At 37.3% G+C, this 15121-nt stretch overlaps 2 protein-coding genes and 1 pseudogene across 2 annotated transcripts; 2 read left to right on the top strand and 1 right to left on the bottom strand.

Moving 5' to 3' along the window:
• Window positions 1-3064: 3064 nt before the first annotated feature.
• Window positions 3065-6116, top strand: LOC147476497 (uncharacterized). Its single transcript, XM_086582804.1, has 6 exons — window positions 3065-3859; window positions 3989-4063; window positions 4511-4611; window positions 4728-4774; window positions 4884-4957; window positions 5552-6116. Exons 1-6 carry the CDS (start codon window positions 3203-3205, stop codon window positions 5969-5971), a joined length of 1374 nt encoding a protein of 457 aa, XP_086438930.1. The 5' UTR covers window positions 3065-3202; the 3' UTR covers window positions 5972-6116.
• Window positions 6117-7611: 1495 nt separating this feature from the next.
• On the top strand, window positions 7612-11615 carry EMB3113 (Ribosomal protein S5 family protein). Its single transcript, XM_086583141.1, has 2 exons — window positions 7612-8462; window positions 11107-11615. The coding sequence occupies exons 1-2, from the start codon at window positions 7786-7788 to the stop codon at window positions 11354-11356; spliced, it is 927 nt and encodes a 308-aa protein (XP_086439267.1). The 5' UTR covers window positions 7612-7785; the 3' UTR covers window positions 11357-11615.
• A 555-nt stretch (window positions 11616-12170) lies between these two features.
• Window positions 12171-13540, bottom strand: LOC147476495 (leucine-rich repeat extensin-like protein 6 pseudogene; annotated as a pseudogene).
• Between the last annotated feature and the right edge of the window lie 1581 nt (window positions 13541-15121).

Raw genomic sequence — 15121 nt, 5'->3', positions numbered from 1 at the left:
CATTGTATGTGATATACCTCAAATTTTGATGATACGCCGTGTCAAAGACTTCATATTTGTGTCTGATACGGACACACATATCCATGTCAATGTAACTTAGCTGCATACATATATATTCGAAGTATCTTCTTTTAGGGAGAAGAAAGTAAATTTTATTTTGTTCAAATTATTTTTGCATGTCGAATCTTTGCATAGTCAAACTTTTATAACTGCCCCCGTAAAATGTTACACGTAGATACTTAATTACTTCAACGTGTTTGGACACTGAATTCTTTCCGTTTTTCTTTTCTTATTGAAAGCCATGCAAGCTGTGTGGTTTTGTCATTACATCCTATACTGATGATTCCTTGGCGTTGTTCACGTGCCAATATCGGCAAGTGTAACAAGTATAATGGCCATCTCCTCTATAAATACATGCATATTTCTGCCTTCTTCATATGTGAGATAGGCTTAGATTGTAGAGAAACTTGCTATAGAGTAAGCAGATTGTCCTTCTTTCTTATTAGATAGGCATTCCTTTTTATAGAGTAAATAGTCCTTTTCCTTTTGAGTAAGATCTTTCTTCTTGTTGTTCAGTAGAGTTTTTGATGCTCTTTGTTGAGATTATGGCCTTCCTTGTATACTGCAGAGCCACTAGGCTTCTTCTCAAGTAGATGGTCCTTGCATGTAGTGAGAGTATAGTCTGCCGTTAATTAGTCCTCTTTCTTGAATTGGCGGTTTGTCTTGTTATTCAGTACAGCGGTTTGTAGATGGTCCTAGTCTAAAGTCTGCCGTGCTTTTCACAAAGTATTAACCCACAGATGAGATGGTTATTCTTCCTGTTATAGAGTAGCCACTCTTCCTTGCATGTTCTGGAGTAAAATATCTTCCTTGCTTGTTCTGAATTTGATTATCCTGCTGCTCAATTTATGAGCTTTCTTGTTGTAGTCGCATGAATGATTTCCTTGCTTGTACAAAGCAATCAGGCCTCTTCTCTTGAGTAGATAGTCCTTGCATGTTTCTTGATTAGTCCTCTTTTTCCCAAGTACATGGTCATCCTTGCATGTCAGAGCCAGTCTTTCATGCATGTTCTTAAGTAGAAAGTCTGCTTTATTGGAACACAGTTAACAGTCCTCTCTTGGGTAGATAGTGTTCCTTGTTTACGAGTAGATGTTCTTCCTTTTTGTTACAAAGATTTTGTTTTTCTTTGCTTTAGTTACCAAAAATAAGGGCATGCGCCCCAAATTGCAAATTTACATTCTGTACCATGACTTTGAGGTCACAGGTCTGATCCCATATAACCACCTCAAGATGCCTCCCATAGATACCCTCATCTAGCAGCAAGGGAGCTTAACAGAGCTTGACCGTGTGTTCTCAGCGCCTTGGCATGGTAAACTCCGCAACCTAGTTTAGTGTTTTTTTTAATCAATAATGAATGACCATTGATCCTCTTTTAGGCTGCATTTTTCATGATGAATTTATGTTGCCTGTTGGATGTTTTTAGTTAGCTTGTTTAGTTTCCTATGTCAAAAATGGAAATTCATAATATCATCATCACTAACCAGTGGATTGCAGAGATGGATTGAGTGCATTTCGAACCTAAGTGCATTTGAGATCTTAATATCATATCCAATTCTGGAAGTGCTCATGCCTCGAGATGGATTCATGTAGAGAGTTTATAACCAAGATTGATGTGTAGTTTACTTTTGATAGCAGAGATAGGTCATTGATCACTAAGAACAGAAATTTCCCCTAGATATGACTACTACGTGTGAATTTTTTAAAAGTTTAGAAACAAACTAATCACAAATTTTTCCGTTTTTTTTCTCCTTCCACTATTCACTACTGGATCAATAAATCTAATTCTCTCTTAAATTTTAATCTATACCATATGCCTAATGTTTCTCAATCTCTCATATATAGCATAAATTGTATATCTGGAAAAAATTGTGTAGATGGAATCGATGGTTATATATGTAATTGCCTAATGTGTTAGAAAGAAACTAATTACAAATTTTTCTGATTTTTTTTCTCCCTTTACCATCCACTATTGGATCAATAAATCTAATTATCTCTCAAATTTTAATGTGTACCATATGCCTGATGTTTCTCAATCTTTCATATATAGCACAAATTGCATATCTGGAATGAATTGTGTATATATAGAATATATGGTTATCTATGTGTGGAGGCTTGGCATCAATGGTAGAATTAGCCAATTAGGCAGAACAAAGTTCGAAGGATTTGTGGCATTGAGCGAAATTCTTCTTCCTTTTACCTTATGTGGAATATTTCATCTGTTTTCCATTGGACATATCAGATAAATCACTGATATTATCGGCGATATATCTGAAATGGCCTGATATATTGATGATTTCTGAAGTTGCGTCAATGTTAAATCCCGACACAGTTGGCAAATTATGGATGATATATGTTGATTTTTTAGAGGTAAATTTCGTAGTCGAAATTGACACTCCAAAGTACATGTCTATAGACTATAGTTAGAGGAATACCAGGTGCGCACATAGTTATCGATTACGCATGCCAAATATATTTATTTACATACAATCTAGCTCTAGAAATCTCACATTTATAGAGAGTAATCCAATTTTCAAATATATTTATCAGGTCAAAGGTGAAGGGATTCACAATTGATTGTTTAAGATGCTGAGAATCATGTCAAGATGTAGGGAAAGATTGCAAGAGGGAAGTTCATGGGGAGATGGCCATGCATATCTGGAGATGCAAATACAGGGAACATGGTTGGGAATGCAAATTGTGGTGTATGTGGGCCATGATGGATGACACGATGCTAATGTGGACTTTGAGTTCTAGCTCTGCCACATTTAAACCAAAAGATTGCGCCAATGTAACTGCAAAGCATCTTCTGTCCTAATGGCTATATGGGTATCTCCAAACCTGCATTCTTCCACCATCTGTCACAAAACTAGCCACCACCTTCTTCAAACTCCTCACCCAACTCGTTTTTCATCACTTCCTCTTTCTCTGATATCTCTGGCCAAGATTCTCTTTTCTTCTCTCCACATGGCTTCACACCATTGGCTAAAGTCTCATTTGATTCACATACCTCCACCTCCCTTCGCCTTCATAAACCCCCACCCCCTCCTTCTTTCTTCCTCACACTGCACTAGAACTTCTTCTCAGTCCATCCTATTTTTTTACAATTTTCTCATTTTTGTTTTTTTTCCCACTTCTTGTATCCATGGAGTCCAACAGAACCACTCCCACTTCCTCCAACACTAGTACCACAAGTACTACCCCTACTACATCTGAAACTCTTAGCCAAGAAGTGAACACAAGAGTCAATCAAATGGCTCTTCTTCCACCACCTTCTATTCGTGTCCCATCACTATTTTCTTCTCCAAACCAACCTTTTTTCCCTCCACAGCCACAACTCTTCCCAACACCTTCTTACCCATACCAAGGTCCACATTGCAGCCCAAGTGCGCATCAATCTGCATACCCACAAGTCTTCCCTCCAGAATATCATGGCACTCCATTCTTCCCTGTAATGCCTGATCAAAATAGAGTTGATCATGCATTACCAATGCATCCGTTTATGGGAGGCATTCATCATGAGGGGGTTTTGCCAACTAATCAAGTTGGTGGAAGTTTTGGCAGAATAGAAGAATCGTCAAGAATCTTGCCAACACTTCATCAATCCCTGAAATGGGATTCATCAGATTCGAAGGCTGCAAGAAGCAAGAGAAAGATGGCTATGCAAATGAGCTCAAGCTCTTCTGCTACGAAACCTTCTCCTTCTTCTTCATCTAGTAGGTCTGTAAGCAGAACACCTCTTCCTACTACTGCGAATAGAACCAATGACGACAAATATGTCTTCTCAGCTCCTGATGGCAAAGTGGGTTATTTTTATTTTTATACTTGAATTCTATATCTTTCATGTTTTTTTAACTTTGATTGTTGGCCAAAGTATTTTTCTTTGAGCTTTCTTTACTACTACTAACAAATAGTTTTGATCTTGTAACAGAAACTCAAGTTCATATTAGAAAAGGAGTTGAAGAACACTGACGTGGGTTCCCTTGGAAGAATAGTCCTCCCTAAGGTGACTTCATGCTCCTATTTCATGTTCCTAATAAAACCTTTCTTGTATATATTCTTACTGCGATATAAGAAGTTCCCAAGGAGGGTAAAGAGGACTTTTTGTTTATCTATATGTTATTTGCTATTGGCCTATTAATAATGAAGACCACCATTGCAACAAAAATTTGCTTATAGTTTCTTTAGATTTATTGATCCTTATGTAATCAACCAAAGATTATAATTTCATAATTATGTAAGAGTAACCTTCACTTCATATGTTGAAATTGCGTTAACTTAAAATTTTAGTACTTTTACATTGTTTTCTCTTGCTAGCTAGTTATGTATTTTTCCTGAAGGGCGATGAATTTGGGATCACACAACCGACATTATTTTCCTTAAGAGAATTTGAAATTTTGGATGGCATAGGTTATAACCAATTTTAAATTTACTGTATTTTTGATAATGACAGAAACCATCAGAGGAAAACCTTCCAAACCTTAGTGCTAAGGAGGGGATCCAAATTGCATTTAGGGAGGTGGAATCTTCAACGATGTGGCACATGAGATACAGGTAATTAATTATTTCATTTCATTAATTTTGTATTTGGGCCTCATTTCCATATACTTGAAGAGGGTAGTTATTTTTTTGGTCTTATTTAATCTAATTTTATGTTGATTTATAATCAGGTTTTGGCCTAATAACAAAAGTCGAATGTACATTTTGGAAAACACAGGTAAACTACTACAACTGTTCGATTCAAATCTCCATTTTTCGATTAATTCATGTCAAATAGAACATCTTTTGCAGCTCGATTTCATTAACTCACTTGTTTTTTTGTCCAGGAAAATACATAACGCAAAATAAGCTTAAAGTTGGGGACTATATAATGATATACAAGGACGAAGAGAACCAACTTGTAAGTTTTTGTCTGAATTAATTTCTAGTTAGAAAGTCTTGTGTAAAATGATATTCTATTTGACTTACATTAATTGCCTTATTCGTTTGATATGATATTAGATGACTGTAATCTTCTAAAAATAGGTGAAAAATAGGCAGAAAAAATGTGGTTGCAGAAGAAGACAAATTAATAGCAGTTTAGTTGACTTTAATCAGTTTAAGATTCTTTGTTACTGCAAAGCAGTTTAAGAAACAGGATTATGCAGTTCATTTGGTCAATGCTCTATTTACCCTAACATAAATGTGATTCACGAATATATTCTCTGGGTTGACCTCATGAAGCTCGTGGACCCACATTGAATCTTTTTCCAGAAATTAGGCCACATGGATGAAATATTGAAATGTCCAACATCATATTGACATATTCCCTAGCGCAAGTGCCCAACCAATCCATTTTGTGATAGTTTAGGTCTTTAGGACTTTAGGTTCGGTACAAATTAAGATTGGCCCTAGATCACTACCAATAGGCCTGCGCTATATCTTCAATGATTAAAACTATACTTGAATTTGCATGGCTGGTTATAACCATGTTTTCTCTTTGTGCAATTAACAGTACATTTCCTTTAAAAAGGCCGAAACCTCAAGCTCAAAACTAGTAAATAATGAGGCAGAAAGAGAGGTGGGAACGTCTCAACATGGTCCTTCATCAGAGACGGACATCGATATGTTTGGCCACAATTTGTCAAGCAACCTTGCCGCTGATGATAATTGGAATCAACAAGCACTTGGGCTGGATGATCCATCATTTGGTGACATGCTGATCAATGAATCGGAAACATTACCGCTTGATGATTCATATTTTAAGGATGATGAACATCTTGCCTATAACATGAGTGACTTGCAAAGGTTGCCAAATTTTGATGAATGTGACTTCTCCATATATGATGATGACCAGTTGATGGAGGACAACCATGGTGATGACGGAGAAGATGATGATAATAATGGAGGAGGAGATAACGGTGGAGCAAACTAAATGTTTGATATACTGTATAGCTGATTCTTTTATTGTTTCCCATAGTGGGCTTACTAATTGTGATTGTTAAATCAAATATCAATACCCTTGTTGTAATTGTAGTAACAAAGAATTAAGTGAAATAAATACACGTATTTTTTGGACATCTTCCTTTCTCTGTGTATCTCCTATTTTTTTTTTTTTTGCAAGTACCAATGTAAAATAGAATTCTTTGGCAAAATACCATTTATCAGACAAAGACCGTGTCACCAAGGCACCAAGCCACCAACGCTCCACTTTTAATTAAAGTTGTTATTTTAGTTTTTCTTCTAATCGGCTACCCTACCCGAGGATATTCTCATAAGGACAGTTGGATGTGATCCAACGGTCCGAAAATAAAAAATAAATTCATATTTTTATTTTTTATTTTTTTTTATTTTATATTTTTATTTTTTTTTTTTTTATTTTTATTTTATTTTTTATTTTTTTTTTTTTGACTGTTAGATCACACATCCAACCGTCGAAACCCTCATCCCTGTGAGAATATCTCGGGTTGCCCAGGCCTTTTTGCCAAAGCAAAGGGTTAGGCTGAAGTTGTTTTGGACTTGGAGAGTTGGCTTATTTTTTAAAAAAAAAGTACCTAAACCAAAATTCATAAAATAACATAATTTCGGATCAAATAAAAGAGACAAAAATCCGATTATCGATCTAAGTTCATAACCAGTCTTACAAATGTGTCGCACCTTTTGCAATGTTGTATGATTGTATCAAAACCTTTTTTCCCATCCCAAATAATGCATAATCAAGTGCTGCATTACCCAATTTTTTGCATTCTCCTAAATAAACAGAACTAATAAAATTCCCAAAATCTAAATTGGAATCAGAACTAGTAAAATTTCATTTCTTAGTGTGAGGCAACTTTGTTCTCTCAATTTACCTCCAAAATTGTTGAAAATGAGTCCAAGTCCAAAACTATTATTTTCTGCAAACTTATGCAAAGAAAGCAAAATAAATTTGATTATTATTATAATTATTATTTAGTTTTTGTCACACCTCAATTTCACCACTCATTAGATACGTATGCCTTCTTAAAAGTTCAAACGAAAACAACATAAATAACATAGAAAACGAAACTGTAAAGAAAATTATTTCAATATTTTGTGTTATTTTTCTTTTTAGTCACAAGGATTTTGGATTCACACAGGTGAAGACACACAAATTCATACTTAAAGATGCTTTGGAAATTCATCTATAAAGTGTGTTTGTATTTTACCCGCAACATATATAAACGAATAGGAATGTATTTTGTTATTGGTATGGTAAGATGAATGGTGAAACATTGGTGTTGGTGTGGATATGCACAATTAAATATTGGAGGAAATTGAAATGTATAATAGTAACATGTGGTGAGATTAAACTTCATTCAACTGGTTAGAAATTAACTGTTGTAAAACCATAATGATTAGTTTGGTTTGGAGTGGTCAAACAAAAATCATCTTCGACTTCCGAATGTCAAAAGAATATGACTTGATTTCAGATAAAAATAGAGGACTATGGATAAAAATGTAAATAAGAATATGCATGAGAACATTAATGAAAGAATGTATTAGATAATGAGTTTTGATTATTTATTATTAATAATTAGTTGGGTACCAAAAATTAGTGTTTTATAATTTGTATTATTATTATTATTTTCAATTTTCTAAAGGCACAAAAACTAATTTCACATATTCCCCAAAAGCCCAAAATTCATAAAACTGTTATCTCTTCTTCACACTTTTAAGATAAGACCTCAAATTTCCACACTCATCAGTGTATGAAGAAGAAATAAAACAATGGCTGCTTCAGCAACCACTCTTTCTTCCTATTCACCACTTACCACCTTCTTAAAAACACACCCAACCTCAAATTCCACTACCCTTTTCTTCACACTTTCCAAAACCACCCCAACACCCACATCCTCATTTCTCTCCCTTTCCAACAAACCCAACAAACCTTTAAAAGCCAATTCAAACGATATAGACACTACATTCTTTGATGAAGTAAACCCAGAAGAAGAAATAGTCTTTGACCCACCAACTATACCAGAGGGCTACATTCCACCCACACCATTTGATGAAGGGCCAGTGGAAACTGAAGACGAAATCGCTGCGGCTTACGAGGAGCTTTACGGGCCAGCTTATAGTGGGGTAAGTGTACTTGGCAATGATGTTTATGTTATGGATGCTAAGATTAAGAAACAAACTGGGTTCGGGTCGAAAACGAAGAAGGAGAAGGTGAGGGATGGGTTTGATGAAAGAGTTGTGCAAGTTAGGAGAGTTACTAAGGTTGTTAAAGGTGGGAAACAGTTGCATTTTAGAGCTGTTGTTGTTGTGGGTGATAAACAAGGACAAGTTGGTGTTGGTGTTGGAAAGGCCAAGGAGGTTATTGCGGCTGTTCAGAAGTCGGCGGTGAATGCTAGGAGGAATATTATTACGGTTCCCATGACTAAATACGCTACATTCCCTCACAGGTATGGTAATTATACTTGACGGTCATTTTGATTGTTGCATTGTGGACATTTGAGAGGACTTTTGTGATTTTTGTCTAGTACTAATGAGTTAGATTTGGTTTGTTCTTATTGAAAATTTTAGAGATGGGCGGGTTAGATTGATTTCATTTGGGAGTATATTGGAACTATGACTAATTGACTGCAATGTAGATGTTTAGTTTGATAAAATTAACACAGTGATGGTTTGACTGTGTTGAGAATCCCGTGTAGAATGTCAATAATCAAATGGTTTCAATGGATTTGGATTTCTGAAAGTAATGTGTACAAATAAGTTCCCCACTAATATTTAGCTACTATTCTTTAGCTACCCCACTAATTCTTTGGCTTAAAAAGTTCCTCCTTACAAATAAGTAACTATGAAAGTGGCATGTCATGGAGTTATAACCATGTTAGTAACTATGAAAGCGGCATGTCATGGTGTCTGTGTGTTCTACATGAACTTTTTTAAGGGTATCAAGTGTCCATGTTCCTTAGTAAAGTTAGTAATAAGTGATGGTTTGGGTTGCTGAAAGTATTGTGTTTCGAATAACTTTGGATGATTTTCATGTACAATGCGGAATTCACTAGTAATAGACTAATAGGTTCATTGTCCATTAGGCTATGTTTGTAATGGTAATTGAGGTTCTCGTATAACTGTAGTTACTTTGTAGGTGATACGCTGATCTTTTCGATTCCACTACAGTTTTTCTTGTAGAATTATAAAGTAAACACCTTCATCATTGATTCTGCTGCTGGAAATTTGTTCTGTGGAAAATAAAACTGAAAACGGAGTTGCCTGTGTTGTCATTATTATTTGGAAAGTATGTTCCCAACAATCAAATACACCTTTCACTTCTGTTCCTTTCGACTTTTTCATTAAGCATTCAAGGGAGTCTCCTGAATTTCCTGAACTCCCATTTACCCAGAAACTTGTTGATGGAGTGCATAAGTAGGTGGTTTTGGTTCGCTGCTGAACCAATTTGTTCCAAAATTAGTGTTTGAATTTTATAATGAAGTTTAGATACCAGTTTTAGTTGGCATTCTTTGGTTGATGTAGTACATCCTTCAGGAAAGCATGTGAGAAGCTTTGATTTACTAATAAGTAATCTCCATCTTTATATGATACCAGTATGACCTTTTGATGCTTGTAGATTAGAATCAACAGAAAAAATGCAAGTTGTTAGTTTCCTTCAAAATGTGATACAGAAATAGGTTTGTTTATTTAGTTAACTCAATGAGGCAATAGAGTTATAGAGGTAACTAAAGGAAGCATATGGCCTCACGGGATTCCTAAATGTTCAAACTCGAGTTACATAAGGGAGGGCATCAATTGTGCACCACTTTCTTTTTAAAAGACGATCACTATTGGAACTTAAGAAAATATAGGATTAAGTAAAATTCCCTGTTTCCACATTTAGAGCATGTAGAAAGCAAGCTTGTGTTTTCCGCTGCCAACCACATATGCATTTCCAAGGTGATATCCAAGTTTCCTTTTTGCAAGGAGAAAACCTTCACTAAGCATGACTTGCAAAAATGGCTTGGACAGCCAACAGACAAGAATTATTCGATCGTTCCTCAACCTAAATACCATTTATATTGCTCATAAAAAAAAAGTGTGCCTTACGTCAAATGTTTGGGACCAAGGGACAAAAATTTCATGTCGTTGGTGTGGGTAAAATATGCAATACGTTTAATACCACCTCGCCAATTTGCAAAGGCAAATGGCACCTTGCACAAGGCAGGGTGATATGCAGGTGCAATTTATTGTGTGTATTTTTTGGGTCCAAACTTCTTGCAAATTGATATGCCAGGCGTTCTGCTAATTATATCATCAACTAAAATTCATTGATAAAAAGGAGGGGGTAGGGTATTCTCCTTATTTGGTGTCCCTTTCTTTTTCCCCTGAGTCGAGTGATAGAGAACAGACCGAAGTCTTAAATTTTTAGTTCAGTATAATTCACGGATTAAAGGGGCCAAAAAAGGTCTATAGATGTCTTGGGGTCACGAGAGTTATATCGGTTCTCTGGACTCGACCCTTATTTTTTGTTTGGTTTACACTGGCTCAGGTAAGCTGTACGGTATTATTAACCAGCAGTTGATTGACCAGGAGAATCACTCATTGGGCAGGCCAAATAGAGTATGCAGTTGCCTGCCCAATTGAAGCAATGTGACAATAGTCTCTACTAGCAGACATATGTGTTCTTGAATCTTCTTAAACTCCCTTCACCTCTTTTTTATCTTATGCCTAAAGTCCTATGTTCTTGTCTTTCTTGCTACTACGGTTTATACTAATGGTCCTGTGTCTTACTTTATTCTCCTTGTAAGGCCTACTTCTTCATCCTTTATTTGTTTGATCTCCACTACTGTTGCACTAGTGTATGCTGGAACTCCTTTACTTGTTATTCCATGTGATCCTTCCTCTGAAATGTTTCTTCAAAGGAATTCATTGTGAAAGAAAGGCAAATTTCCTTGTTGACTTTTTCATAATTTACTGTTTTTAGTAGTGTGATGAATTTGTTAGTTGACTTCAACTGAATTTCCCATGGTATTGCATTTCCGAGTTTTTAGTAGTGTGAAGAATTTGTTAGTTGACTTCCACTGAATTTCCCATGGTATTGCATTTCAGAGCTGATGGAGACTATGGGGCAGCCAAGGTTATGCTAAGACCTGCTTCACCTGGTACTGGTGTGATTGCTGGGGGTTCAGTGAGGATTGTTCTTGAAATGGCTGGTGTTGAAAATGCTTTAGGGAAGCAACTCGGTAGTAACAATGCTCTGAACAATGCCAGAGCAACAGTTGTTGCAGTCCAGTCGATGAGACAATTCAGTGATGTGGCGCGTGAACGTGGGATTCCCATGGAAGAACTGTGGAAGTGATTAGTCGGGTAGAAGCCAATATTTTCCAAGTTAGATGTTATCGACTGAAATCATGCAAGTTTCTTGTCCTGTATGGAAGTTGTAGTGTGGTTCTCATCTTTTGTAACCTTTGCTTTGGAAGAAGTTAATAGTCGGAGACTGTCAGCTCTTCTGAAAGGGATCAGATAATTGTTTTGTAAAGATGACTCAAATGGCAATGAGACTTGACAATGATTTTACTTACTGTTATTCAATTGTTGTTATTATTATCATTTTCAAATTCACGTGTTGTATAGTGATTGATGATTGTCTACTTGGCCGGCTAAGAGTGAGCTGATGCTTAAGAGTCTTTTTTCTCGACAGCGGAGTGACTGTTTCCTGTGGATCACAAACTAATCAGATAAAGCCCGACTGTTGAATACAACTTCTGAGTTCTGACAGCCGATAAGTGCACGACTAATCCCCAAATAAGAAACTGTATGATTCTTGCCTCCTGATTGGCATGCCTTTTTTTTTCCGACTATGATCTATTGATCTCCTTACCACAGGGCAGTCCCTGCAGATTTAAATGAATATGAGATTCTGATCATGAGTCCTATTACATCATCAGATTTAAGTTTATGAAGAAGGAAAAAAAAAGGTAATAAGATTCATCGACTGCACTACAACTTGGGGGGCATTTACGAGGGCACTCAACTTAAAATGAAGCTTTCTGGCCAGAGCTTGCAAAAGCTTCATTTCTGGTAATTTATTATCAACGAACACTTGTGTTGTATTTCTTGTTCCTCCCAGTTGTATGTCACACATCTGTTCAAACCTCCTCTTGATTTTTCAAGAAGGTTTGAGCTTTGGCCATTGGCATGTTGATCTTTAGCTATCTGGACGGACGCAAAAGCTACATTAAGGATGGACAGAAGGCAAGGGTGTGTGGAGGAGGAAGCATACCACTAGCACTGTCTCCACAATGATACTAAGAGCAGTCAATAGGGTTTGCTTAAGCTGCTTCACAATCTTTCTTGCTCCTCTGAGACTTCTTCTCTGGTAAACAATTTCGCCGGTCATTGAACGCAACTCCTTCAGCTGTCAGATTTTGGCAACTTGTCACAAAAATAGTTGTAAGAGAATATCAAATTCTTCGAGTTTGGCAATGAACATATCCCTGCTGGGATTACTCCTCTCATCATGTCATGTGCCACATCAAGCTGCTCCAAATGGGCCAATCCCAAGATACTGTAAGGTATTGGACCAACCAAGTTGTTAAAGCTCACATCCAACACTCTCAACTTGTGTAGGAATCCTACTTCTGGTGTTAGACAGCCAGACAAGTTGGTATTAATCAGGAGCAGCTCCTCTAAGCTATCAACCAACTTGGCAATGCTAGGAGGCCGGAAGACATCCTGCCAAGTTGTTATTAGCAAACACTATTACAGACGCTTTACTTCCTGATATGTGTTTGACAGAATCACTGAAGTTAATTAGGCGATTGTTATTGACAAATATGGCATCAAGGTCTTTTGCAAAGAGTTCAGAAGGCAATGGTCCTTCAAACTCGTTGTAACGAAGATTAAGGTACTTCAGAGAAGGAAGAGAGAGTACCACTTTGGGGAAACGACCTACAAACCTGTTATTGCTGAGGTCTAGCTCATGAAGGAGAGTGAGGTCGGCTAAGGTTAGTGGAAGAATCCCACAATAGCGGTTGCTGTTAACATGGAAGAGAGCAAGGTCTGAGAGTAAGCCTGAGTTTATCGGGTAGGAATCCAGCAATATCAGCATGGTTGAGGGCAATCCCACCGACGACCTGAATATAGGGTTGTCAACAGAGGGAGCACAATATACACCTGTGTAGTCACAAACAGAGGGACCAACCCAGTTGGAGGTACGGCTACTGGGATCAGAGAATATTACAAGTTTCCATGCTTGGATTGAAGGCTACATAAGCTTGGTGGAGTCTCTCATTGGGATCGGAATGGTGGTGTTGAAGGATGGTGGAGTTGCTGTGTTTGGATTATTTCACGAGTAGTTTGTGAAATGAACAGGTAAAATGTAACAAAAATATAACTAAGTCGATGCCAAAGGAGGATAAAGGTTGGTGCATTGTTCTATGTGTTTTATGATTTGAGAGGGCACTGGAATTGTGGTGTATTTGTAACAAGGATCTTTGTCATGCAACACTTTGAAACTTTCTGGGTCTTTTTGCGCAATCATTTTGTCTATGGAGACACTTGAAAATTGATGTCGGTAGACAAGGACATCCTAGCCCCCTAGGATACTTGCGTAATCATCACATTATCACAACATAGTAAGCTAATTTACCATTAAAGAAGTTTCAATCACCTAAGATAAAGGAGTCAGTCATTGCTTCAGCTCAAAGGGAATTTTGCCTAGTGCCTAGTACGTGTTAGGTGGACTACTGGACTGGAAGTTTTGTCACCCTCTAACTACTATACCAAAATCACCTTAACCAGTTTATGTAATTAGTATAAATAGTTTAGTATGTGGGAGGTTAAGTACTTAAGTACAGATGCTTGCGGAAGAATACCTTGATGAATATGATAGGGTCGTCAAAGTATGAGAAGTTGCTCAGAGAGTGCAATGGGTGTCTTCGGTTGCTTTGATACAAGCGCAGGTCGCGCTCAAAGTTAGTGAATGTTATAGTAGAGCGAGCGCGTGGTGCGCTCAATTTTGTCTTGATATAAGCGCATGTCGCGCTCTGGGCCTTATCGTGGGCTTTACACGAATAATCGATTGTTTTGCTTATTTTTGGTATGATTGATTCGGGAAAGTCACTGCTTGTTTAGTTTAGGGTTAGGATGCCTATTTAAAGGTTTAGGAGGATTGTGATAAGATTATTCATTGATTTTATAAAGTTATTTCATCGTTTCTTGGTTAAAGAGCGATTCTTTTGATTGTTTGTGAGCTAACACACTTAGTATTACATTAGTTGGTATCAAATTCAGCTACGATCTAAATATGCTTCGTCAAGCAGCAAGAGGACGTGGTAGACCTCAGAGAGAAGATTTTCTGGATGATGTGTATGTTCATGACCGCATGGCCGAATATTCAAGGCAGGTAGCAGCGCTAACCCGCCAGGTCGAGGCCCTTAATCGGCAACCCGACCAACCACAAGACCGTGAACCACATCATCTGGAGGACATTCTGGAGGCAGATGATAACAATCCCTTTGCCGTTTTGGAGGAGGATGATAATTTCCTGCGTGTTCCGCAACACAGAGAGAGCATATGCTGGGAATCGGGTTTGAAAATTGATTTGCTTGAGTTTCATGGCAACTTACAGCCGGACGATCTAATTGATTGGCTCAGGACTGTGGAGGAGCTTATGGAGTTCAAAGAGGTTCCAGACGACAAACAGGTGGCACTTGTGGCAACTCGTTTTCGTAGTCGTGCTATGGCTTGGTGGCAATAGTTGAAAGCGACTCGTTACCGAAGAGGTAAATCTAAAATTGTTGATTGGGGGAAAGTAAAAAAATATCTCCGTGCCGATTTTTTACCATTCAATTATATGCGTGAACTATATTAACGCTTTCAGAACTTGCGTCAAGGTGCAAAATCTGTGGATGACTATACCAAAGATTTTTATCAGTTATTGTCTCGTGTAGATTTGACAGAGTCTGATGATCAGTTGGTGGTCCGTTATATTGGGGGTTTTCGTTCTAACCTGCAGGATGCCTTGAACTTGTTTGATGTTTTTTCAGTCTCTGAGGCTCATCAGCATGCTTTAATTATGGAAAAACAACAGAACTGCAGGAGTAGTGGTCCTGTTCCCCAT

The sequence above is a fragment of the Coptis chinensis genome, chromosome 9 (assembly GCF_015680905.1).
Source record: "Coptis chinensis isolate HL-2020 chromosome 9, ASM1568090v1, whole genome shotgun sequence".
In the NCBI taxonomy this organism is placed as follows: domain Eukaryota; kingdom Viridiplantae; phylum Streptophyta; class Magnoliopsida; order Ranunculales; family Ranunculaceae; genus Coptis; species Coptis chinensis.
Note: the sequence above shows the minus strand (reverse complement) of the source record. Positions and strands in the feature narration are given on the sequence as shown.

Bases quoted from the DNA above. Each gene is read 5' to 3' on its own strand.
- LOC147476497 (XM_086582804.1), top strand. From the start codon at position 3,203: ATGGAGTCCAACAGAACCACTCCCACTTCCTCCAACACTAGTACCACA. The intron at 4,064-4,510 runs GTGACTTCATGC...TGATAATGACAG, and splicing joins GAAGAATAGTCCTCCCTAAG to AAACCATCAGAGGAAAACCT. The intron at 4,612-4,727 runs GTAATTAATTAT...ATTTATAATCAG, and splicing joins ATGTGGCACATGAGATACAG to GTTTTGGCCTAATAACAAAA.
- EMB3113 (XM_086583141.1), top strand. From the start codon at position 7,786: ATGGCTGCTTCAGCAACCACTCTTTCTTCCTATTCACCACTTACCACC. The intron at 8,463-11,106 runs GTATGGTAATTA...ATTGCATTTCAG, and splicing joins TACGCTACATTCCCTCACAG to AGCTGATGGAGACTATGGGG.